Source organism: Heteronotia binoei, chromosome 3 (genome assembly GCF_032191835.1).
Source record: "Heteronotia binoei isolate CCM8104 ecotype False Entrance Well chromosome 3, APGP_CSIRO_Hbin_v1, whole genome shotgun sequence".
Lineage (NCBI taxonomy): Eukaryota > Metazoa > Chordata > Lepidosauria > Squamata > Gekkonidae > Heteronotia > Heteronotia binoei.
Window position 1 is genome coordinate 95817732 of NC_083225.1, and position 27481 is coordinate 95845212.

General features: G+C 44.8%; 1 protein-coding gene across 1 annotated transcript in view; it reads left to right on the forward strand.

The window, feature by feature from the left end:
- Positions 1 to 27481, forward strand: part of BRWD1 (bromodomain and WD repeat domain containing 1) — a 177644-nt gene that overhangs the window by 21652 nt on the left and 128511 nt on the right. Inside the window, exons 13-20 of the mRNA XM_060234233.1 lie at positions 8508 to 8606; positions 8791 to 8941; positions 9239 to 9373; positions 10167 to 10295; positions 10985 to 11210; positions 13524 to 13709; positions 18192 to 18375; positions 18963 to 19056. Of these exons, the coding sequence (XP_060090216.1) occupies positions 8508 to 8606; positions 8791 to 8941; positions 9239 to 9373; positions 10167 to 10295; positions 10985 to 11210; positions 13524 to 13709; positions 18192 to 18375; positions 18963 to 19056 (1204 nt within the window). The remainder of the gene's footprint in view (positions 1 to 8507; positions 8607 to 8790; positions 8942 to 9238; positions 9374 to 10166; positions 10296 to 10984; positions 11211 to 13523; positions 13710 to 18191; positions 18376 to 18962; positions 19057 to 27481) is intronic.

The following is a 27481-nucleotide window of genomic DNA, read 5'->3' on the forward strand; positions in this document are numbered from 1 at the left end:
ACATTCTACCCTCCTCAACGCTTCCCGATACCACCGTGGGAGCAACGCAGGTGGCAGCCTCCCTACTCCCGGTACGAGACCTGTCGTTGGTACCCGGACGACTACCACGATTGGGAGCAGGCATCCCAATTTTCATCGGTGTCGAGGGTATCCCATCGGTCTCGGAAGGCCTCTGCGTCGGCGTCGGTTCCCCCGGATCGACAGCTGGTTCCGGTAGATGCGGATCGAAGACCACCGATCCTTCCACCGCGAGAATCGACCCCGATGCTCTCGGAGCACTCCACACACAAGGACTCCTCGTCGTCGGAGTCGGAGAGTGAAGTCCAGGGATTGGAGCCTTCACCGGGTTCCCAGACGGCCGAGGATCTCCCGATCTCGCCGTCGGAGGATCTGAAGTCCTATGGGGACCTTGTGAAACGGATTGCTGCCACCCTCAAGCTGCCTGTGACGCAACCAGAGCCAGTAGTGGACGACAATGTGTTCGATATAATGCAAAGGAACACATCCACTGCGGTTGCCCTGCCAGTGACCAAGGTGATCCTCCAAGTGGTCAAGGAGCCTTGGGCACGACCCTCCTCGACGCCAGTCTCATCGAAACGGCTGGACCATATGTATAGGGTCCAAGAGACCGGGGCTGAATTCTTGTTCACCCATCCGCGCCCGAACTCGGTGGTAGTCTCCTCCTCTTCGAAGGCAAGGAAGGTCCACTCCTCCCCACCGAACAAAGAAGGGAGGAAGATTGATGGAATGGGCCGCAAGGTCTACTCCGCGGGGGCACTCGGCATAAAGGTGTCTAACTATGCCGCCTGCATGGCTAGATATCAGTATGCCGTGTGGGAACAACTTTCCCCCTTCCTCTCCTCGTTAACTGAGGACAAGAGGGCTGCTGCAACCAGGCTACAAAAAGAAGGTCTCGCTGTGGCCAGACAACAACTGGCCGCAGCAAAACATATGGTGGAAGCCTCAGCCAAACAGATTACGTCTGCAGTCTGTATCCGACGGCACTCCTGGCTCAGGTCTACCACGCTCCACCAGGACACTAAGACCTTCATCGAAGATCTGCCATTTGAGGGTGACGGGCTCTTCAGCACCACAACTGACTCGGCGCTGCAAGAGTTCGACAAGAGTGTCAAGACCTCTAAGAACTTGGGTGTCCAATCTGCTCCTAAGGCTTCCAAATCCAAGCAATGGCCCAAACCCTGGACCAAGAAGCCTTATCAGAAGTTCTCTCCTGAGCAATGGCGTCCTCGCCCTGCCCAGTCCGAGCGATCACCCTACTCGGGTAACGGCAGGAACCGTTACGGGTCACAACCGCCCAGCAAGTCGAAGGGGGTTCGCTCCCAGAAGCAGGGGGTTTGACTTCTTCCAAGCACACGTCATCGTCCCCATTGGGAATTCATCCATCCGCCTACGCCCTTTCCTGCCTGCCTGGGAGTTGATCTCCACAGACAGGTGGGCTCTGTCCATCATAGAAGAGGGCTACAAAATAGAGTTTGTTCAGACCCCAAACCAGTCCGTGGTAGTCACCACTCCCCCTTCCCCACCTCTGCTGGCGGAGGTGAACAACCTCCTACAGAAACAAGCCATAGAGGTAGTTCCACCGGAGGCCAGGACGGGAGGCTTCTACTCCCGTTACTTTCTGGTCCCCAAAAGGGACGGGGGCCTAAGGCCTATCATGGACCTTCGGAGTCTGAACAAATTTATTCTGTACCAGAAGTTCAGAATGGCTACGCTGCAAACAATCCTGCCCCTCATCAATCAGGGAGACTGGATGGCGACCCTGGACCTCAAGGATGCTTATTTTCATGTCAGCATCCATCCCGCGTTCAGGCGTTTCCTACGGTTTGCAGTGGGTGCTCGTCACTTCCAATTCAGGGCCCTGCCGTTTGGACTGTCTACTGCTCCTCGGGTGTTCACGAAGCTGATGAGTGTGGTGGCTGCCCATCTTCGTCTGCAGGGAGTCGTTGTCTTCCCATACATTGACGACTGGCTTCTTGTGGCGAAGTCGAGGGAGAGTCTAACAACCCACATCGCTATCACTCTGCGTCTTCTTGGCACCCTGGGGCTGCAAGTCAACCTGGAGAAGTCCCATCTCACTCCTTCAAAGACAGTTCAATTCATAGGGGCTCTGTTGGACACTCAACAACATCGAGCATTCCTCCCTTCGCAGAGAGCGAAGGACATCATCAATCTGGTACAGCTACTTCAAAGGCGGCAGTGGGGCACGGCTCAGCAGCTCCAGCGGATGCTGGGGTTGATGGCCGCGACGACAAGTGTGCTACGTTTCGCAAGACTGCACATGAGAGGCCTACAGATATGGTTCTTGCGCCATTTTCGGCCTCTCAGAGACTCACCTCGAAAGAGGTTCACCATTCCACCCGGGACTCTCCGCTCCCTGCAATGGTGGGGAACAGAGAGCAACATCCGTCAAGGGGCCCCTTTTCATCTGCCGACCCCTACAGTAACCATCGCTACCGATGCCTCCATGTGGGGGTGGGGAGCCCACCTGGAAGAGCTATGTGTGGGGGGCAAGTGGCCACCGAAACTGAGCCGGTGCCATATAAACTATCTAGAACTGCTGGCAGTTCACTTTGCCCTTCGATCGTTCCGTCCACTGCTGGTGGGACAGACTGTGGCATTGCTTACGGACAACACCACTGCCCTGTGTTATATAAACAGACAGGGGGGGACAGTGTCTCGCAGGCTATGCTCGCTGGCGATGGATCTCTGGGAGGAGTGTCTCCAGTGGGACATTTTTGTAAAAGCTACACATCTGCCGGGGGTCCTCAACATACAGGCGGACTCTCTCAGCAGGGGTGGAGCCTCCCCACACGAATGGGAACTGCAATGGAGGTTCCTAGAGCCGGTGTTCCAACTTTGGGGTTACCCACAGCTGGATGCTTTCGCCACAGCGCAGAACAAGAAGTGCCCATTGTTCTGTGCCAGGGGAGGTGCGGATCCGGCTTCCTTGGGAGACGGACTTCTACTTCGGTGGGAGGGCTGGTTCCTGTACATGTTCCCGCCCTTACCTTTGCTAACGAGGGTGGTCCACAAATTAGTGCAGGAGAAGCCACGTTGCATTCTGGTGACCCCGTGGTGGCCCCGTCAGAGCTGGTTCTCGATTCTGCTCCAGCAGTCGAGGGGGACCTTTTACCAGTTCCCGGCAGAACCGGACCTGTTGTCGGCCCAGGGAGGGCACGTGTTCCATCACAACGTGCCGCACCTGAAGCTGACAGCGTGGTTCATCGACCACTAGACTTTTCCACCAGGGTTCAGCAAGTGCTCCAGAGTAGCAGGAAACCTTCCACCCGTGCCTCTTACGAGAGGAAGTGGAAAAAGTTCAGTGACTTTGTGGCTGACTCTCCAATGTCACCTGACACTGTTGGGCTGCCCACAGTTTTTGAGTTTCTTTTGTCCTTGGTGGATGAGGGGCTGGTATTCTCATCCATTAAGGTCTATTTAGCAGCTATTTCTGCTTTTCATGGTTCAGTTGAGGGTTACTCTGTCTTTGCTCACCCGCAGTCCAAGAGATTTATGAAGGGGTTGTTCCGCCTTCATCCCCCGTCTAGATCCCCTCCACAGCTGTGGGACTTGACTTTGGTTCTGGACAAGTTGACTCGTCGTCCCTTTGAGCCTATGGCGACATGTTCCCTGCAACTTTTGTCTTGGAAGACTGCATTTTTAGTTGCCATCACTTCGGCACGTCGTGCGGGGGAGCTCACGGCGATGCGGTGTGACTACCCATACCTTGCCTTTAGGGAGGCTGGGGTCTCTTTGGCTCCAGACATTACCTTTCTCCCGAAAGTGGTTTCCCAGTTTCACCTTAACTTAGAAGTTTGGTTGCCCACCTTTTACCCTAGTCCTTCCTCGGATGAGGAACGCAGACTGCACGCGTTAGATGTTAAGCGTGCCCTCCTGTTTTATTTGAATCGTTCACGGGGTTTTCGTAAGGACAATCAACTTTTTGTTTCCTACTCTGCCCCGAAGTTAGGGTCCAAAATTTCTTCTCAGAGACTGTCCAAATGGCTTACTGAGACGATCAAACTTTGTTATTTGTTGGCTAAGAAGCCTTTACCTGGACCTGTTCGTGGACACTCCACAAGGGCGATGGCCACGTCGGTGGCATTCCTGAAGGGTGTGTCCCTTTCCGATGTCTGCAAGGCGGCTACCTGGTCTTCTCCGCATGCCTTCATGAAGCATTACGCGCTGGACGTGCATGCTCAGCAGAGGACTCGGTTGGGAGCTGCGGTGTTGCAAGCTGTTTCTTCAGGCTGACCGTCTTCCCGCCTCCAGGTATGCTTTGCTTGCTAATCTCCCATGAGTGTGAGGCACAGAGACCACGAAGAAGATAGACAGGTTGCTTACCTGTAACTGTAGATCTTCGAGTGGTCATCTGTGCATTCACACTACCCGCCCTCCTTCCCCGCTGCTGACGGTCTCTCTTCAGTAAGGGGCTTTCAGCGGTCAGGGAGGAACTGGCGGGATTGCCGCGCGGGCGCTGGTGGGCATGCGCAGTGGGTCGCCTGTGCATGCTCATTGGCGCCGAGCGCGGAAAAATCCCGGGCTTTTTCAGATACCGATTCGGGGATCGGCGCAGGCGCACTATCCCATGAGTGTGAATGCACAGATGACCACTCGAAGATCTACAGTTACAGGTAAGCAACCTGTCTTTCCTGTATGCAACACTGATCTTCATCTGCCACTTTGCTGCCCACTCACCCAATTTTTGGAAATTCTTCTGGAGCTCTTCATAGTCATCCTTGGTTTTCAGCATCCTTAATTTTTAATGACATCTGCAAACTTGGCTGCTACACTGTTCAGCCCTGCTCACCTGAAGACTTTCTCCACCTAAAAAAGCGAAGCCACCATAAGATTGAGTGTCATGGGGTGCCTCGTGTATGCATTCTTTGAAATGCATGGTGGAAGTCAGGGGTTTCTGTCTACTCCAGCATGCAAGGCCTACCAATGCCAACCACTGTACTAAGGCACATGACTGAGATAGTGGGAAGGAGAGAGAGGCAACATGCATCCAGAAGAGTGGTGTAGAAGAGAGGTGTTTTCAGTGTCTGTTGCCTTTGGATGGGAAGTTGAATGCTCTGGAACTGACCCACCAAAACACTGGCTACAGGTTTTTGGTTTGGAGTGTGATAGAAATAACTTACTGTGTGTGTTAAGTGCTATCAAGTTGCTTCTGGCCTGTAGCACCCCTATGAATTAATGAGTTTCAAAGTGTCCTGGTGTTAACAGCCTTGCTCAGATCTTGCAAACCAAGGGGCATGGCTTACTTGATTGAGAGTCCATCTCTTTTCCTGTTGCCTTCAACTTTTCCTAGCCCTATTTTGTTTCTCTGTGACTCTTGTCTTCTCATAATGTGACCAAAGAATGATAGCCTCAGTTAAGTCATTTTATCATAAAATTCTTCCCAGACCACAGTTCAAATGAATCAGCTTTCTTCCTGCTAGCTTTTTTCAGTGTCCAGCTTTCACACACATAGTAATGGTGAATGCTGTAATATGAATTATCTTGGTCCTGGTTGTCATTGACACATCCTTACACTTAAAAATCTTTTCTAGATTCTTCATGACTGCCCTTCCCAGTCTCAGTAACCTTCCTATTTCTTGAGTGCAGTCTCCTTCTTGGTTGATGATGGAGCCAAGGAATAGAAAATTTTGAACAATTTCAGTTTCTTTATCATCAGCTTTAAAGTTGTATAATCTCAGTGGTTATTGCTTTTGTCTTGATGTTCAGCCGTAATTTTGCTTTGGCACTTTCTGTTATAACCTTCACCAGTAGTAGTTTCAAGTCTTCCCTATTTTCTGACAGTAATTTGGTAAAATCTACAAATCTCAGATTGTTAATGTTCCTTCTATCAATTTGCACTTCACCTTCATTTAAATCTAATCCAGCTTTCCTTATAAAATGTTCTGTATATAGTTCAAAGAGATAGGAATATAAAATATACCCTTGTCTTACAACTTCTGCTAATTGGGAACCATTCTGTTTCTCCATATTTTGTCCTAACCAGCAGCATTTTATCAAAAGTACAAGTTGTGCATCAAGACAATCAGATGCTGTGGCTAGAGATGTGAAGGCCTGGAAAAAAACTGAAAAAATTTGGAAATCCCCCGTTTTTTTCCAGAAGCCTTTTTTGTTTTTTTCCAAAAATTGGAAAAATTGAAAAAAAAAGAAAATGATTATGGAATGTTTTATTTTAACATGATGAATAAAATATTTTAAGGCAAGGTATTCATATATTTTCCAAATCATTTCTAAAAAATATGGATGGTATCAGATTATTCTAATTTCTGTGCACTGAGGACAAGCAAGTCCTAGGCCATACCCATTCATTGAAACTTAGTCCTACACTCCCTTCTGTACCCTTCCCCCCTCTTCAGTTCTTTTTATGAGAATGAGTTTTTTATTTTTATTTAATACCATGGAGAGGAAATATGAATAATTGTTACTTCTAGATTTTTAAAAATTGTTTTGTGGAATTTTTTTGTCTGTACCACATAAACTGGTAAACAGTTCAGGATATTGTTGCTCCATTTGTTACAATTACAAATAAATATTATTTTAAAAGTAAATTTTGTTTGCAATAATTGTTTGGATAAATTATATTTCTAATATGCTAGTTGTGATAATTTCATGCCAAGTAAACTTGTCCACAGTCATATTTTATGTTCCTAAAGTAACAGAATGACTTTCAATCTGGAAAAGAAAAAAAGTGCTAATGTAGCTTTTATTTCCATTTTTTCTGAAAATTTCTGGTTTTTTCCTAGGAAAAAAGGAAAAAACTGGGTTTTTTTCCGAGCTTCAAAATTTCCGGAAATTTTACATCTCTAGATGTGGCATACCCATTTCTTTTAAAACTGGCCATTGCTTTTCCTAAAAAACTTTCTTATAACCTGTGAAACACAAACTCATTTATTTTGAAATTCTTTCAGACGCTCCAGTAACCAATGTAAATTTGCAATATGATTTCTAGTGCCTTCCTTTTCTGAATCCAGCTTGAACCTTGCATTTCTCATTGTATATATGGTAATAGAATTTGCTGTAAGATTTGGAGCATGATTTTACTTGCATGAGAAATTAATGGGATGGTCTAATAGTTGCTGCAGTCCTCGATGTCTCCTTTTTTGGGAATTGGAATGTAAATTGAACATTTCCAGTGAGTGGACCATTGGTTTTCCCTCCATATTTGTTGGCATATTGTTAAGATTTTCAGCAGTTGTCTTTCTGTGGCTTGGAATAGCTCTATTGATATCCTGGTGATTTGTTTTTCCCATTTACTCTCAGTACAGCTTTTACTCCACTTTCTAAAACTGTAGCTTCTTCAGAAGTTTCTTTGAAGGACTCTGCTATCCTTTCATGTCTTCTGTATAGTTCTTCATTATATTGTTCCTGTCTTTTCTTTATTTTATCCTGTTCAGTTGATGTATTTGCATGTTGTCCTTTCAGTGTCTGCTTTAAATTTTCCTTTGATTTTTCGGGTCTTGTAAAACAGAACTCTTGTTCTTCCTTTTTTGTTGTTCTCTTAAAGTCCTTTACTTTAGATATTATAATAGTTCACTTTTTCTCTGTGTGCAAGTCACTGGAACGCTCCATTTAAACTTTTGATTTTCCTTCTGTCACTTTTCACTTCTCCTTCTTGTCTATCCTTAGCAATTTTAAGAATTTCAGCAGACATCCACCAAGGCTTTTCATTTCTTTGGACTACAGGAATAGTCTTTATGCATTCTTCCTTGATAATAGCTCTGATTTCAACCCACAGTTCTTTCAGTTCACTTAAACTTAGTAATGTGAATCTGTTCATGGTCTTTAAAGTCTCCAGGAAAGGTATTTAACTTATATTTTGGCACTGTGATTGTGGTTGGGTTTCCCCCCCCCCCCAACTTTATTATAATTTTCAATATTAACAATTCATGGTCTGTACCACAGTCAGCTCCTGGTCTTATTTTAGCAGATACAGTAGAACTTCCCATTATGTAATCTATTTGATTTCTGTATTGGCTGTCCAGTGATGTCCACATATTCAGTTGTCTGTTTAGTTGCCTGAAACGTGTTCACAGCGAGTAACCTACTGCCTTCCCAGAGTTCTCCTGCTTCATTTCATGCTCCTAGTCCCAAATCTTCCAACAATATTTGATTCTGCTTTGTTTCCTACTTTTGTGTCCTGGTCACATATGGTTATCAGCATATCTTGTTTAAGTGCATTGTCAGCTTCTTCCTGGACATCTGTATAAAAGCTTTCAATTCCTTCCTCATCAGCATCTGGGGTGTAAACTTGAATGATGGTTATATTGATAGGCTTAACTTATTAGTAACATGGTTTATGAAACACAGCCATATATAGTGATTCTCCTCCTGTGCGTTTGAACACAGTTGGAGGCAAGCCTTCGGAGAACTTTTTCCCTATGATTTTTTTATATGCTGTGTACATCGTTCAAGAGTTCTTGAACTTCATTCTTTTTGTATCTCACCTAGTGTATTTTTCTTATACCAAGGTTCATAAGTGGCAGCAGAGATGGAACAGCCAGAATATGGCAATTTCAGCAAGCTGAGTGGAAGAGCATTTTGTTGGACATGTCTGACAAATTACCCAGGTAGGTACTGTATGTTTCCTTTGTGCGTACTAATGGCAGTAAACTTCATACATGTTTCATCTTTGTAGGCTATAGAGACTTCTTTAGTATTGCAGGCAAATGAAAGACCATTTTATTGAAGAAATGTATACAGAGTTGCATGGGTGATAAGCTTGTTGAAATCATTTTGCTTTGTTTGAAACAGTGACTTGTGTTCAGAAGAAGAGAAATTTATGAAACCAAAGGTGACCATGATAGCTTGGAGTCAAAACGATAAGTTGGTGGTTACTGCTGTGAACAACCATCTGCTCAAAGTATGGAATTCTTATACTGGGCAACTGCTTCATGATCTCACAGTATGTAATGGTTGCTATGTTTTCTTGAACATGTGTTATTTAATGTATACGAATTGGTCAGGTTGTTTCTGTGTGTTACACAATGTTGTATTAAACATATCAGGGCTTTTTGTAGCAAAAGCCCATCAGGAGCTAATTTGCATATTAGGCCACGCACCCCTGATGCCAAGCAAGCCGGAACTGCATTCCTGTGCGTTCCTGCTCAAGAAAAGCCCTGCAACGTATAGTCATTTAAATTAGAATTCTGTCTCTTTTCAATACTGTAATATTGGTTTCGCATCTCCTGTTTTCAAAAAGGGTCATACAGATGAAGTATTTGTTTTGGAACCCCACCCATATGATTCCAGGATCATGCTTTCTGCAGGCCATGATGGCAATATTTTTATTTGGGATATAACAAAAGGCATCCAAATGAAACATTATTTTAATATGGTAAGTATAATTAACTTGAAACAAATCTCTCTTCCTCCAGTGGTTGCTTTCATTTTCCTCTGATGTTGAGTACCTTATTTATCGATTTGTTTGAACTTACTGTAATCAGGAAAGAACTACCTGACTACTTATTCTACAAAGTAATGAACTGGATCCATTTGAAGTGTTCATAGAAGGAGTTTGTGAAGCAGATCTTTCTCATTTTGCAAGTAGCCTGCCATTTGTCCTGAAATGCCACTCTGAGGATCAGAAGGGCCTCGCAGACAAAATGCACTACAGGATAGGGTACCACTACGCCTTTTCTGCTGACACAAGCCAAGTGCAGAAGGTGAAAGAGGTTATTTACTCAAGTCACCTCATTGCTGTAGTGCCCTGTCCTCTGTAGCGTTTTGCTTGTGAGGCTATCCAAATCCTGAAAGAAGATTCTGGGACAAAAAGACTGGTTAGGGGGAAGTGGGGAAAGATCTGCTATGCCAACCCCTTGCATTAACTCTTCTGCTTGATCATAACCAGCAGTTTCATCAGATTTTCATAGCCTTATTTGTGCAAAACATAATTTAAGCAGTTAAATGTGTCTTCTTGCTTTCCAATTGATGTCACTTTACCTAGAGTTAATTCTGTGTAAACATGATGTTATAAAATTAAGTCTTTAATATAATAGATGGTCAGTGGCATAAACTGAAATAAGAGGCAACTGTTGTAACATAATATGTTGGCAAGGATGCACAGGGAATATTTGTTACTTGAGTTTTAAAATGTTTACAGAATATTAAGGGCTTTTTCAAAAATGCAGATTGAAGGACAAGGACATGGTGCTGTATTTGATTGCAAGTTTTCATCAGATGGGCAGCACTTTGCCTGTACAGATTCTCATGGACACCTCTTGATATTTGGCTTTGGTTGCAGCAAACCTTATGAAAAGGTATTCTTAACTTTCCATTTACTACATCAACGTTTTATTGCTAGTAAAATTAGCAGCATTGATAAATACCTTTAAAACAAAATATGTATTTTCCCAGAGCCTCATGCATCCTTTTGTTTATCTGTAAACTGAGATAGACTTTAGTTGACTGAGGCTGAAGGGCAGGCAAGTTTTTTTCCTTGAGGCATTTTTGTTCAGGTGTGATGTTGTAATAGATACCTAAATACTCAATATTAGACAGTTCTTCTAAAAATGGGTACGATTTTTATGCATGTTCTCTCACATCTTTGAGTGATAAAGCCTTTTGTGATAAGCCACATTTAAACTAATGTGTAAATTGAACAGAGTTGTGTGTTTAACTGGTAAATCAACTAACTTTAAAAACAACCACTGTTCTTTGAATGTTACTTTTAAAACACAAATGACACTTCAGCAATTCAGTTTACTAGACCCACAGCTTTTCGATATTCTTAACCTGGACTCTGCTTGTTATAAAGTTGTCTTAATGACAAAAATAAGTTGATTCCCCCCCCCCCCACACATACACACACATTGCAGCAAAAATGTTCTGTAGAAAATTTTGTTCATGAAAAATGTTGCTTTTCATGGTTGTTGAAGCTAAATGTAGGTTAATAAGTTTTTTAAAGTCTTTTATTAGTTGATTATATGCAAGCTTCATTTCTTTCTAGATTCCTGATCAGATGTTCTTCCACACTGATTACCGACCACTGATTCGAGATTCTAACAATTATGTCCTAGATGAGCAGACTCAACAGGCTCCTCATCTCATGCCCCCACCATTCTTGGTTGATGTGGATGGAAACCCTCATCCAACAAAATACCAGCGGTTGGTACCTGGACGAGAGAATTGTGCAGATGAGCATCTGATTCCTCAGCTGGGATATGTAGCAACAAGTACGAGTGGCAGTTTTCAACTTCTGGCTTTTAGTCTGATGTCGGTATCTTTAAAACAAAATGGAACTCAAGAATTAAATTAATCCATAGTTTAATTTAAAGTAGTACACTCATCTTAGACTTGTATAGTTGGACTTGCTGCGTTAGTACAGGCATACACTAGACACCATTTTTGTTCTGCCACTTACTGACTGGCAGTGTTGTTCATTAATGCTGAATATTTTCGAAATTCAGCTCAATTTTTTTTTAAAAAAACAACCATATTCTCAAAGCAGGCAGGCAGTGTTACGAGCTGAAATTTGAAGTGGTGCCCAGTATTCTGTTTCTGTTTCCATATCCAGTCTAGTCATCTGAACTGTTTGATCCTGACTATGACTATTAACGGTTTCCATTGTGTATCTATAAAATGAACTAATTACTTAATTTATAGGAGAGTTATTAGAGCAGTGATACTCATTCTAGCAATTGCCATCAATCAGAAGAGCAACACGACTACTATATACCCTGTGTATCATTGCAAACAGACACATGGATTAATATAAGATAGAGGTATTAAATATATAAGTATCAATATGTCTAATGCTCAATTTGGCCCCATATGTGGATACTGAAATCCAGACATAAGGGCCATTGACAAGCAAGACACATCTTTCTGAAAACCTGAGAAAAGTCTCAGGCTTGCGGAAGAGTTTCAGACCTAAAATGTGTGTCTATGTACACACTGAGTGGGGGGTGGGGGGTTAAACATCCAAAAGGATGAAAGAAATGCCTATGGTTTAAAGAAATGGTTGCTTTCAGTAGCCATTGCAGGGTAACATAAGAACATAAGAGAAGCCAGGTTGAATCAGGCCAATGGCCCATCCAGTCCAACACTCTGTAGCACACAGTAGCCAGAAAACCCAAGTGCCATAACAGTATGCCAGCCTTCAGTCCTTTGTTTCTGTCAAGAAAATGGGGATGGGGGTAGGGTATGGTCCTTTACAAGGATGTTTTGGCTTTTGAGGGAGGGCTTATTCTGGTGCAGCCCAGCAGCAACCAACAGGCAACTTGCTAGCATCAACTTTCATGACTCATACAGGCCTGACCCTTTGCTACTATTAAACAGCATCTACCCCACAAAAGCCATTATAGCGTCGTTTTTAGAGCATCAGACTGGATCTTGGAGACCCAAGTTTGAATCCTCACTGTACTTTGGAACTTTAGTGGATGACTTTTGACTAGTTATACACTCTCTGCCTAACCTACATAATAGGGTTGTTGTGAGGATAAAATGGAGGGTTCTCATTGTGGAGGAAGGTGGGCTATAAATGAAATAAATACTAAATGTAGCTGAAGATAGAGGGGGGGAAGATAAAAGGTAGCTAGGCTGGTGAGTGGGAAGGAGAGAAGGAAGCAGGGAAAGGTAAAGGTATAGGGGCTGCCAAGAGGAGAAAAAGAGTACATATTGTGGGGAGGGGATACTTGGAAAAGTAAGGTACTCCCTACAAGTCATTATGGTTTCCTGACCACATAACTGGACTAACAACTGGCACAGTTCTTCTTGGTTGGAGTTTTCCCAGAGGAAGGCTGCTAGGGGGGTTGGAAAACTGAAGATGAGGGCAGAGAAAAGGTAGGTTGGCTGGTTGGTGGGAAGGAGAAATAGAAAGGGGAAAAGGAGAAAAACTTTGAATGCTTTCAGGAAGAAATAGAGGAAATGGGGGGTGGGCGAAATAAGATGATCCTGCAAGTCCTTGGGGGTTCTTTGCTTGTAACCTTTCTAATTGCCAGAGTACCTCTGAGCATGTTGGGTGGTCTTTCCTAACCACTGTTGAACCTTATCCAGCTCTTGTGTATCTAGAGTGATGATGAAGGCTTCCCTCTTCGTTTTCTTGCTTCCTGCACAGCTGTGGACAAGGGTGAGGGGTTTCTGGATGGATTGCACTTTACACAAAGCCCATGATTCAAGGAGGCTTGCAGCTTACCTGTCTTTCAGTCCTCATGCTTGTAATTGTTTCAAGGTGGAAATCATCTGCCAACAAGAAGCCCTGCTGAGCAGCGGCTGTCCACACTTTCCTGGCACGTGGGGTGGGTGACATTGGTGACATAGTGCCTAGAAGAGCCACAGGTGTTATGTCAAGCCATATTTGGCTCCAGAGCCACTGAATGAGTATCACTGTATTAGAGCAGACAAAAAGATTGTAAGGCATGTACACTGAATGCTGTATGTGTGGATAATACTATTGGTGGTTCATGGTGAGATGTAAATCAAAATGTTAAATACATTCCATAATTCTGAGTTATTAAACAAGCTTGTTTTGCATTTCTGTTTGCAAGGTGATGGAGAGGTGGTGGAACAGGTAATAGGTCAACAAACTGCTGATCAGGATGAGCAAGGTCTAGAGCCTAGCATACTTGATGACATGATCAGACAGTTACAAATGCTACAAGACCAAAGAAATGGCACAGATCAAGACATCCTTCCACATGGGCCACAGAATGGAGAAGAAACGCCTAGAAGAGGTCAGAGTGTTTCCAAGAATAGTTGGGGAAATGTTAACCTCCTGTATTTTTAGCTCTTTAGAGAGCCATTGTGGTGTTGCTTTAGGATCTGGGATGCTCTGCATTAGGTCAGGAAACCATAATGACTTGTAAGTAAGTAAGTAAAATTTTATTTATCTCCCGCCCTCCCCCGCCAAGCAGGCTCAGGGCGGCTAACAACAGCAAAATAACAATACATTTAACAAAACATTAAATTAACCCCAAAACGATTAATACATTAGTTAAAACAGTTACTAAGTCTAAAAACTTTAAGTTAAATCTGACAGTACCGTTATTAATTGACGCTATGCCTGTCAATTTGTGTAATGATGGCGGATCTCCAGACTGGACCATTTTGATGTTTCTTTGTGGACTTGGTCAGCCGTTCATGAATGCCTGTTTGAAAAGGGTGGTCTTGCAGGCCCTGCGGAACTGATCAAGGTTCCGCAGGGCCCGCACCTCCTCTGGGAGTTGATTCCACAAACATGGGGCCGCGATAGAGAAGGCTCGTGCATAGGTAGTCCGAAGTTTAACTTCTTTTGGCCCAGGAGTGGTCAATCTGTTTTTACCTACTGACCTCAGTGCTCTCTGGGGCTCATACGGGGAGAGACGGTCCCTCAGGTAGGTCGGTCCTCGGCCATATAGGGCTTTAAAGGTAATCACCAGCACTTTGTACTGGACCCGGTATACAATCGGCAGCCAGTGCAGTTCGCGTAGCCCCGGCCGTATACGCTCCCATCTTGGGAGGCCAAGCAGCAGCCTGGCCGCTGCGTTCTGCACTAGCTGCAATCTCCGGGTCCGGCACAGAGGCAGCCCCATGTAGAGGGCGTTACAGTAGTCCAATCTTGAGGTGACCGTCGCATGGATCACCGTTGCTAGGTCCCGGCGCTCTAGGAAAGGGGCCAACTGCCTCGCCCGCTTCAGATGAAAAAATGCTGACTTGGCAGTGGCTGTTATCTGGGCCTCCATTGATAATGAAGGCTCCAGTAAAACACCCAAGCTCTTTACCCGCTGCGCCGCCTTCAGCGGCGCACCGTCAAAGGTCAGGAGAGATATTTCATTCCCCAGAGCGCCACGACCCACACAGAGAACCTCTGTCTTCGCTGGGTTCAGCTTCAGCCCACTCAGCCTAAGCCATGTTGCAACAGCCTGTAGGGCCTGATCTAGGCTCCCCGGGGCAGAGGCAGGCCGGCCATCCATTAGCAGATAGAGCTGGGTGTCATCTGCATATTGATGGCAACCCAACCCAAACCTCCGGACAATCTGGGCAAGGGGGCACATATAGATGTTAAATAACATCGGGGAGAGAACTGCTCCCTGAGGCACCCCACAATCTAGTGTGCGCCTCTGGGATCGTTCACCCCCAATTGCCACCCTTTGTCCCCGACCCATGAGGAAGGAGGAAAGCCATTGTAAGGCCAACCCCCTAACCCCTATGTCGGCGAGGCGGTGGATCAGCAGCTGATGGTCGACTGTGTCGAATGCAGCCGACAGATCTAATAACATCAGCACTGCCACACCGCCTCGATCCAGTTGCCGTTGGAGGTCATCTACTAAGGCGACCAAGACCGTCTCTGTCCCGTGGCCTGGCCGAAAACCAGACTGGCACGGGTCTAGGACAGAAGCGTCATCTAGAAACCTCTGTAGCTGCAACGCCACTGCCCTCTCGATAATTTTACCTAAGAATGGTAAATTAGACACCGGTCGGTAATTTGCCAATTCGGCCGGGTCTGCTGTAGGTTTTTTCAAGAGGGGGCGGACCAAGGCCTCTTTCAGAGGTGTTGGAAAACGCCCCTCTGAGAGGGATCTATTTATGATGTCCCGTAAAGGACATCTAAGCTCCCTCTGGCATGATTTAATCAGCCAAGAGGGGCAAGGGTCCAAATCGCATGTTGGGAGTACCTTACTTTTCCAAGTATTCCCTCCCCACAATATGTTCCCTTTTTCTCCTTTTGGCAGCCCCTGTACCCTTACCTTTCCCTACTTCCTTCTCTCCTTCCCACTCACAGCCCTGCTTTGCCATGGACTCTCACTGGATGATGTTGGGGCCAGTCACACAGTCTCAGCCTACTCTATCTCACAGTGGAGTTGTTAGAATAAAATGCAGAAGGGCAGAATGATGTGAGCTTTTTGGGTTTCCAAAGGGGAGAAAATAAATGAATAAAGTATTGTTTCCTAACAGGGAAACAATCTGTATGCTGGAGTGTTTTGATGCAATTTGGGTTCTCTCTAACTTAGAGTATATAAAAGCTTGTTACCTTACCTAGTATCCCAAAAAGTTCCCCTTGCTTATAGGAAAAACAAACTAGCCAGTTTTGGGATATAGATCTGGAGACCACTTTGCTCACTTTTGTGAGACAGAAGTACATAGGGAGTATCCTATGTTCAAGAAGTCTAAAGTTTGTCAAACATTATATATAGGTAGAATGTTTGGAGAAGAAAGAAGCATGGTACAGATATTACATAAATTCAGACTTGTTATAACATACGGATGGATAATATAAGCTTTCTGCTTGCACAAGAGTGAAATGGCAATTTCACCTGATTCCTCTTTACTGCAGCCCTTCATGCCATATAGCATGTTTTCCATTAGACTCCTCCATCACTGGCCTTTTGAGTATTGGGGTGGGGGGGGGAGTCCACCTAGAGGGGTTGTGGTTCAGTGGTAGAGTATGTGTTCGGCATGCAGAAGGTCCCAGGTTTAATCCTCAGGATCTCAAGTGAAAAGATCTGGTAGTACAGGGGTGGCCAACAGTAGCTCTCCAGATGTGTTTTTGCCTACAGCTCCCATCAGCCCCAGCCAGCATGGCCAATGGCTGGGGCTGATGGGAGTTGTAGGCAAAAACATCTGGAGAGCTACCATTGGCCACCCCTGTGGTAGTAGGTGATTTGAAAGACTTCTGCCTGAGATCTTGGAGAGCTGCTGCCAGTCTGAGCAGACAGTACAGACTTTGATGGACCCCAGGGTCAAATTCAGTATGTGTTCATTAGTTCACCTCTTCAAGTGGAAAATGCATAGAATCAAATCTGTAGAAAACTACTTGATCATCTAATGGTTCAAATGGAATTCATCTGGTTAACTGGATATTTATGTAACTTTTTTTGCAGTAAATGCCACATCTGCATGATCATTTCTATATTCTAGATTCATTTTGTAAACATCCAGTTCCATGTGTTCATTTGTTTCAGTGGAAATACCAATAGTAATGCCTCAATAAATGTACTCAGCCCTGACCTGGATAGCTCAGGCAAATCCAGTCTGGGAAGCTAAGCAGGGCTGACCCTTGCAAGTACTTGGATGGGAGACTTCCAAGGAATACCAGGGCTGGGATGCAGGGGCAGACAATAGCAAGCTGCCTCTCTGAATGCCCAAGCCACACAAGGGGTTGCCTGAATTCAACCATGACACACACATACACACAAAAAATGCCAAAAGAGGGAGAGAGAAAGAAGTGTTCATCTTTATGCTTTAGAGAAGGGAGTGTTGCATAGTGGTTAGAGTATTGGACTAGGAACTTAGAGACTCAGGTTCAGATCCCTGCTCTGACATGGAAGCCTGCTGGGTGACCTTGGGCCAGTCACACTGTCTCAGCCTAACCTACCTCACAGGGCATTCTGAGGATAAAAATGAAAGTGAGGATAGTGTATGCTGCTTTGAATTCTCATTGGTGAGAAAGTGGTATATAATTTTTAAAAAAATTAAGAAACCTTCAGCAAAACCCACACAAGGTTAATAGTAGAGCCTGAAACTGGCTCTGCTTGTTTCACATAGTATATTGTATGGCTTTCACCTGGTGCTACTTAACCTCAGTTTAAAATCATTCTTCAGTTGTTGAGTTGTCATCACATCTTAAAATGTTCTATGCAGTGAAATCCATTGTGTTAGAATTAAAATAAAATCTTGAGAGAGCTCCCCTTAGCAAAGTGGGCAGGAGTCTGACGGAGAGACCGAACATACCAATCTGCTTAATTATGTCAAGACTTCCCAGAGTCTTGCAACTGTAATCCTGGGCAATTCTTACCATGTAGCCACATTGTTACCTGTTATTTTAAGAAATAGCCAGGTGGAATGCCACTTTTTCTTTTGTTGCACTTGAAATTTTGGTATTGCTTTGTCTACATAATTGAAGCTCTTGTGACACCCCAAAATCTAGTCTAGGCTAGGACACGCTCATTAAAATGAGAAAGTATTGTGAGTTGGAAAGCTGTGTGTGTGTGCAAGATGCTACTGTTATCAATAATTCCTGACTCTCTCCAGATATACTAGTCAATTTTAAGAGGTTGGTAGCCCTCAGGAGTAACATTCGACAATGAAATCAGATTCCACATTGTAAACTGAGCCTGGGAGTGGCAAGTGATTTTACCTGTGTGACCCAAAACGCTTATCCAGCAGTGATGAATCCACAAAAGGCAAGATGCATAGCAGTTGTTAATTTATTGTATATGTATCAAAATGTGTTCTAGTCTATCGGATGCTTAGCTCGGATATCCAGTCCCCGCCTAATATTGGCTTGCGGCGTAGTGGGCAAGTTGAAGGTGTGCGCCAGATGCATCAGAATGCTCCAAGGAGTCAGATTGCTACAGAGAGAGATCTGCAGGCATGGAAACGGAGAGTAGTTGTTCCAGAAGTAACAGCAAGCATATTCAGGTGTGCAAGTCTACCAACATAAAGAATTCTTGTTTTGTTTTGTTTTTAAATATTTACATCTTGTCTTTTTTCCTGAGAGCCAAAATGACTGAAAGAAAGTTAAAACTATTTGCTCATTTGCCATTTCTCTTCTAAAATTGTTTCTTAAAACAACTTATTTATCAGAGATATTCCTGGATGACCATAATCTTACTGATCTGGGCTGTTTGTTACCAGATTATCCTTCTTTGGCCCATCTCATGACTTCAGAGTCGCCCTCTTTGCACCCTTTATCTTCATAATATGTTGTTTGGCAGAGACTTAAACACATGTGTTTTTGTATACCACTTAATTTTGTTTTATCCTTGCTTTCAGCATGTTAAATTTTCAAAGTGGCTAAAGTGCTGGTAACCAAAGAATAGTCATGGTTGAATACTACTGAGCCTAAATTTGAGGCATGTTATTTTTGCATAGGGTGAAATTGGTAAATAGTTCTTAATCTTTTTCCAAGTGTACAATGGTGGTAAACGATAAACTGTAAACTGCTAATATTCCGTAGCTAGTTGTGCATGCTGTCTGATACGTTTTTAAATTTTATTTTTTTAAAGAAATCAAGAAGAATATAGGATTGCAAAAGGTGAAGAAGAGAAGTGGCTGTATACTACAGAACAAAAAAGAAAGTTATTTCAGTCTTCAGAAAAGGTAGGAAATATCTGCAGTGTGCAGTTCTTCATGACTGTAAATAACGCATAGAATATGCACACAAGCTATACTTCAAAGAAGTCACTTATTTGAATGCTTGAGAACTGTGCACAATGCTTGACTAGGATCTATAGTAATGATGAGATATATTGATGCTCCAGCTGTGTGCATGTGCACAGATGTCTTTCACATATTTTAAGGGTTTCTTTAACTTTCAGCATTAATAAATATTTTTATAAATGAATGTGTATGTATCTCTGGCTTGGATATAAAGGTTCCATTCTGCAAACAGTGGAACCTTCTTCTAATTCAAGAAGTCTTCCACTAGTACAAGGAGAAAAAAGGGTTTACTGCATAGGACAAAGGTTCTACAATTAACAGAATGGAGCCTTTTGATCCAACTCTTGGAAATCTTGATGAAAACATGAATTTCGTCAGCAAAGAAGGGAATCCAGGTCAGCTTCCTCCTTTCATTTACTCCACAGGACCATGAAAATCAGCTTTACCTTTATCCTTGGACCTCACAGTTCTTGTCTTATTTTTTGGCCAATATTGCATTTTTATTTCACCAGCCACTTCACTCTGCCCATTAGAATCATAGAATCATAGAGTTGGAAGGGACCTCTAGGGTCATCTAGTCCAACCCCTGCACAATGCAGGAAACTCACAAACACCTCCCCCTAAATTCACAGGATCTTCATTGCTGTCAGATGGCCATCTAGCCTCAGTTTAAAAACCTCCAAGGAAGGAGAGCCCACCACCTCCCGAGGAAGCCTCTTCCACTAAGGAATCACTCTAATGGTCATGAAGTTCTTCCTAATGTTGAGCTGGAAACTCTTTTGATTTAATTTCAACCCACTGGTTCTGGTCCTACCTTTCGGGGCCACAGAAGTGACCTACCAATATAAGTTTATCTCAGCCAACCTCACAGGAGAGATGTGGTTTGAATTGTGTCATAGGCCTGGCTTGCTCCTTGCCATCCAAATCGGTGGGCCAGAAAGACAAGCAGGACATGATTGGCTATGCCTAAATGCTTCAGGCAGTCTGAAATGAATGCCAAGGCACTGGACATTTTGAGGCATGGTAAAATGTGCCCTCCTGCTCCCAGCTTACACATCTATGTTATCCTTGAGCTGGTATAGAATGAGTCACCTGAAGTAACTGTGTTATTGATAAAGATGGCATCTTGCTGGAAGAGGTATTATTACCTCCTGTACCTACCCAGTTGCCCTGCCTAGTGATCAGGAGAGCTACAATTTCTGTAACCTTCAAAGGACTAGGAAAGTCAGCAGCCCTGCAGCACAACTGGTTTCCCTCCTCTCATAATGGACAACTTTCCCTTTTACTCAGATTCTGGTGGGAGAACTAAATACATTTTGGTAACTTATCATAGAACTCCCTGTTGTCACAAAAAGCATTAAACACCCAGATGTAGCTATGAAACCTTTCCTCCTTCCAGCTGTACCCAAAGAGGAGTGCAGAGCCAGTTATTTGGGACCAGCTCCCATTCCATTGGCTCTAAGGCAGGGGTGTCAAACATGCAGTTTGGAGGCCGAATGAGGCCCCCAAGCAACTGGCTGTTATCTGCTTCCTTCTCCCTATACCTTGCTTCCTTCTGCATAACAGCTTGCTTTGCAGGGCTTGTTCATTTGCACAGGAGCTATAAAGCAAAACCTTTTTTTCTCCATTGGCTGAGGCTCCTCCCTTGGGGAGGAAGGGGGGAAGGAATAGCTTGCTTTGCCAGTCTCTCTCGCACAGCAGAGCTACTGAGCCAAGCCTCTCTTCCTTCTGTTGGCTGAGGCTTCTCCCCCTGGTTCCCTGGGGAAGGAAGAAAAGAGCCAGAGCTTCCTTTCCCTAGATCCCATGGGGGAAATGCAAAGAAAGCACCTTGAAGACCAACAAGTGCTAATATTTTAAGCATCAAGTTTTTTAAAATATTTGTGTTTGTGTTCTTTATAACATTTATATCTCTGCTACCTACTCTTAAATAAGTACACGCATGGCCTGGCCCCTCAAGGTCTAATTTATGTCAGATCCAGTCTTCATAACAAACAAGTTCAACACCTCTGCTCTTCTTACTGTACAGTGCCATGATTAGTGGAGCTTTCAGTCTGCAGGATTTGATCTCTCAAGTTCTCATTTTCCCCAATAGTCTCATAAGCATTTTCAGTATCAGGATTTTTGCCTTCTCTCTTAAAAGCTGTAGAGGGGTTTACGATAGACTCTACAAGCATAGAGTCCTTGAAACTTTTTTACAGCTGTTAAAGCTAAACGAGCAGCCTCTGTACAATAGGGATAGTATGGGCTTTGTCAAGTTGTTTTATCCATTTATCCAGTGTGCCATTCAGACATCATAGAACTTTCTAGGGGACTCACGGTTTGCTTTAAGGAAAAGTTCTGAAAGGTAGAGATTCACCGTGACCCACATCTCTGGAGTAATTAACTACCCCAGGTGCAGTTTTCCTTGTAAAAACTTAAAAGTTAGTGGCTCTGTCACTTTTTCCTTTTACGATATTGTTCCTGGCATTCTAGTGCATGATAGCCCCTAGGTTTCATTTTTCTCTGCTACAGAAGTATTATAAGTAGCTCTTAACTGCTCTTCTTTTAAACATGTTAATGGATTACACAAAATGATCTGTGTAAAAAGGGGGGTAATTCTAGTTTGCAGTCAATAGATGCCACCTTGAAGCAGAAACTTATGAGTTCTCCCTTACCATTTCTTATTAAGTGAATATTGCCGTACACTTCTACCAGGGGTGTAGTAGATACCCAAGACTATTTGGTGCATTTATACAGTATAAAATAAATAGATGGCCTGTGGGAGTATTTTAAAATACTAGGCATTGGTGAAATTGGTAGTTTGGCTGTCCACAATCGAAATTGGAATAAGAAAAAAAAGTGTGGTCAGTGGAAAGACAGCATATTCTTCTTGCCAGTTTTGATCAAGAGCTAACAGATGGATAAATTAGGAGATTGCAAGATCGTCTCTTTATCTCATCTTTTTATTAGATCATCCATGTACACCCTCAGCTGCCGTGTCTCTCCCAGCAGTCAACAGCACAGAGTAGGTGTTGCATTATTTGTTCATGTCCAAAGAAATGCAAATGGCATTACAAAAGTTGTAATTGATTTGTTTACCATTCATGCTGCTCTACAGTAACTAGATTTAGGTGCTAAAAACTGAAATAGTCCTACAAATCATTTTAAACAGTTTTTATTTATGCACATAGAAAAAATAACCAACATCCCCTCCATTTATATTCAGTCGAAAGAGTACAAGTGGCACAACTTTATCTTATGAAGACCTTGCTGGAACTGGCCAGTGGTCCAGTGGTTAACTAGTTACCCTGAAGGACAAAACAAACATGGCATAGATGCTGAGGTCTCTCCTTCTGCTGCCTTCCGGTACTGGTATTCAGAGGTTTGCTGTCTCTGTAGATGAGACTCTTTTCAGTTATCTGTCATTTCAAAACATGATGAACACAGACTGTTTTTATACTCATATTTAATGATCTTCTTCGTGGTCTCTGTGCAGTCCCACACATGGGTTTTCCATCAGGATGACCCCTACCTCGGAGATTTTAAAAGCTAGCCTAGGCGTTATTTTTGGCGCGCGTTTCCTCCCGCTCTGGGGAGCAGGCATCCACTGTGCATGCCTGGAGTGGGGGGAAGGCGCTCCACCCACCCAGTTTCTTTCCGACCGCCGCCCGGGATAGTCCTACCTCGCTGCGCTCCTTCATCTCCTCAGCACTAGCCTTCGTTGTTTCCTCAAATTCTTCAATTCTTCTTCTTTCCGTCTTCATCTCTTCATTCTTCTACTGGTATCGTATAATATATATATATATATATATATATATATATATATATATATATATATATATATATATATATATATATATATATATATATATATATATATATATATATATTTTCCCGCTTCTATCGCTCACTCCCTTTCTTCCTTCTATTACCCCCCCTCCCCTCCCGGGAATATGGAAGGAAGAGACGCGAAAATAACCTTTAAAAGGTGTTCGCGTTGGAGAGCGAAAATCCCCACCTCAGATGGCCATTCGCTCTGCCTCTTCTGTTTATGCGAAGGCCATAGAACCGACGCCTGCGCCCACTGCCTTCAATTCGGAAAACAGGCGAGAAAGAACAGGGCCGCGAGACTTAAAAGTCACCTATTAGAGTCTGCGCTTCACCCGGACATGTCGCAGTCATCCGACCTTCCGAAATCGCCACCCTTCCTGACTCCGCAAAGGGACGGCGCAAAACCGGCAGCTTCCGTGGCTTTGGTTCCCAGCAAGCCTACGTCCGGGAAACATACCAAGAAGTCTCACGATTCCGAGCGGAAACATTCGGACTCGTCTTCGTCTAAGTCCCATAAGGACCTGAAGGAGCCGAAAAAGGTTTCGGATTCGACCCCCTCGGAACCAAGAGCGCACGGATCAGAGACCTCTACTGCGACTGCCACTCCACTCCAACCACAGCAGATGGAGGAAGTTATACCGATCCACTCTCGCTCGCCTTCCGTTCATGACACCATGCCGGAAGAGTTCCTTACTGATGAACCCTTGGAACTCTCGACTCAGATGCAAGAACATCAGATCGACCCACGCTCCTTCCGAGACATGTCGGCTCCTAAAAATCTGCCGAGCATTACCTCTTCTCCACGCCGTCTAGCCCCTCACCAAAGAGAACAATGCACCCATCAGTACCGTGAGAGGTCCTCCAGCATGGAAAGAGAAAAGTATCTACGTACTCGGTACCGTGAAAGGTCTCCAAGCCGAGGAAGGGACCGCTACCGCTATTATAGCCGATCCCGATCTCCGTCCAGGTCACCACGAGGTCACTACTATATGACTTCGAGATCCCCATCGATAGACTACCGTCGTCATCAATATTACAGCCATCATTTCCCTCGGTACCGAACCGAACAATACTAAGAACACCGTGGGGATGCTTCCACCTACCAAGAGGCTGAAACAACACAACACCCCACAAAGGCTCCGTCAACATCGACTTCCAAGCTTCAACAGAAGTTGACTCCGACGATGCCCACTCTCCAGCAAACTGCTCCTGACCTCTCTGAGGAAGAATCCGAGGCGGAAACATTGGGATCAACCCAATCCATATCCTCTCCAGCATCTCCTGTATCGGACATTGCGAAACCAGCGGACCTATCTCCTTCGGAGGGAGCGAAGACATATTTAGATTTGATCTCTAATATGGCCTCTACTCTCAACATTAAACTCACCACCGATGCGCCCAAGATAACGGACGTAGTCCACGATCTTGTTCACGCTGATTTACCTGCTGGTTCCTTTCTGCCAATGCTTCCAGTCCACCTTGAGGCCCTGAAAGAGGCTTGGGACAAGCCAGCCTCCATCCCTCCAACATCCAAACGAATCGAGTCGATGTACAAGATCCATGCACCGGAGTCCAAGTTTTTATTTAACCATCCAGCTCCGAACTCACTGATCATCCACTCTTCTTCAAAATCAAAGCAAACACGTCATCCTGTACCCCCTGAGAAAGAAGGGAGAAAATTGGACACTTTGGGAAGAAAAATGTATTCTATCTCCACAGCAACCGCCAAGATCAACAACTATTTGGCGTACTTTGCTGCCTACTCTCACAATATTTCTTCCCAGTTAAGTTCTTTAATAACAGCTCTGCCAGAAACCTCTCAAAAACAGGCTTCGAAGCTGTTACAAGAATTGAACAGGATTAGTAAACAACAAATCAACACAATCAGACATTCTGTGGGATGCACATCCAAATCTATGGCTGCCTCAGTAGCCCTGCGAAGACACGCCTGGCTACGTTCCTCCTCACTCCAGACGGACATAAAATACAAGATCGAAGATCTCCCCTTTGATGGCCAGGGCCTGTTTAACGCCACCACCGACGACATTCTTACCACGGTAGATGACAGTCGCAAGAGAGCAAAGAGGCTTGGTGTCACCCAGCAACAACAGCAGGGTTACAAACCAAGACCTTGGAAACCAATGCCATACAAACGCCCACGCTCTCCCAGGCAAATGGATTTCTCTCTCTCTCTCTCTCGGCTTGACTTCGTGAACGAAGATTTAAGAATGGTGCAGTAGTCCACGTCTGCTGCAGGCTCGCTGGTGGCTGACAAGACCAATGCGGGACAGGCAGATCCGGCCACAGCGGCTGCAGGGAAAAGTCTGATTTGGGGTTGGTGCTGTAGCAGTGCGATTCTTCCTCAATCTCCTTTTGTCCTCAAGACCAGCTATGCGTGCGTTCTCAAAGGAAGAGACAGCCTGGTGGATGGTGTGCCTCCATGCTTTGCAATCTGAGGCTAGGTCAGACCACTGGTGATGGTTGATGCGACAGGTGCCAAGGGATTTCTACCTCTTCTTTGGTACCCCTCTATTTCGATGGCCGGTGGAAAGTTCGCCATACAGAGCAATCTTGGGAAGGCGGTGGTTTTCCATCCTAGAAATATGCCCTGCCCAGCGCAGCTGCGTCTTCAACAGCACTGCTTCGATGCTTGTAACCTCCGCCCTCTTGAGGACTTCAGTGTTGGTCACAAAGTCACTCCAGTGGATGTTGAGGATGGTGCGAAGGCAGCGCTGATGAAAGCGCTCAAGGAGTCGCAGGTGATGACGGTATAAAACCCACGATTCGGAGCCGTAGATGAGGGTTGTCATCACAACCGCTTTGTAAACATTGATCTTTGTGCCTTTTTTCAGATGCTTGTTGCTCCACACTCTTTTATGCAGTCGGCCAAATGCACGATTTGCCTTTGCCAGCCTGTTGTCAATCTCCTTGTCGATCTTGGCATCTGAGGAGATGATGCACCCCAGGTAGCTGAACTGCTGGACTGTCTTCAAAACTGATTCACCCACAGTGATGCAGGGAGGGTGATAATCTTCCTGGGGTGCAGGCTGGTGGAGAACTTCTGTCTTCTTCAGACTAACTTCTAGGCCGAATAGCTTGGCAGCCTCTGCAAAGCAGGACGTCATATGCTGCAGAGCTGATACCGAGTGGGAGACGAGTGCAGCATCATCAGCAAATAGTAGCTCTCGGATGAGTTTTTCCATTGTCTTGGAGTGAGCCTTTAGTCGCCTCAGGTTGAACAGGCTGCCATCAGTGCGATAGCGGATGTAGACACCATCATCATCATCTAGATCTACTGGGGCTCTTTGAAGCATCATGCTAAAGAAGATCGTAAAGAGAGTTGGCGCGAGAACGCAGCCTTGCTTTACACCTGTGCCTATTGGGAAGGGCTCCGAGAGGTCGTTGCAGTGTCTGACTTGGCCTCGCTGGTCTTCATGTAGCTGGATGATCATGCTGAGGATCCTTGGGGGACATCCTAAATGTTCCAAGATTTGCCACAGGCCTTTTCTGCTAACGGTATCGAAAGCTTTGGTAAGGTCGACAAAAGTCACATATAGACCCTTGTTCTGTTCCCTGCATTTCTCTTGGAGCTGCCTGAGAACAAATACCATGTCGATAGTGCTCCTGTTAGCTCTGAAGCCGCACTGGCTCTCTGGGAGGAGTTCTTCTGCAATGGTGGGCACCAGTCTGTTCAGGAGTATTCTGGCAAGGATTTTGCCTGCGATGGAGAGCAGGGTTATCCCCTGGTAGTTGGAGCAGTCTGACTTTTCTCCTTTGTTCTTGTGTAGAGTGATGATGATTGCATCGCGAAAGTCCTGTGGTAGTTTGCCTTGTTCCCAGCAGGTGACAAGTACTTTGTGAAGTGTGCTATGTAGTACTGTGCCCCCATGCTTCCAGATCTCTGGTGGGATTCCATCAACTCCCGCTGCCTTGCCACTTTTCAGTTGCTTGATGGCTTTAATAGTCTCTTCTAGGGTGGGGATCACATCCAACTCTGTTTTCACTGGTTGAAGTGGGGTGAGGTGGATTGCTGAATCTTGAACTACGCGGTTGGCACTGAAGAGAGCCTGAAAATACTCCGACCACCGGTTCAGTATGGATGCCTTGTCTGTGAGGAGCACTTGGCCGTCTGCACTACGCAAGGGACTCTGAGCCTGATATGATGGACCATATACTGCCTTCAGGGCTTCGTAGAACCCTCTTAAATCACCAGTGTCTGCACACAGCTGGGTTCTCTCAGAAAGCTTGGTCCACCACTTGTTCTGAATGTCTCGAAGCTTGCGCTGGAGGATGCTACATGCAGCGCGAAAGATTGCTTTTTTCCCGGGACAGGAGGGCTGAGCAAGATGTGCTTGGTAGGCAGATCTCTTTTTCGCTAGTAATTCTTGGATCTCTTGATTGTTCTCGTCAAACCAGTCCTTGTTCTTCCTTGTGGAGAACCTGAGGACTTCTTCAGAGATCAACAGGATGGTAGTTTTTAGGTGTTCCCAGAGTGCTTCTGGAGAAGGGTCTGTGGGGCAACTGGGGTCCTCAATTCTTGACTGGAGTTTTGCCT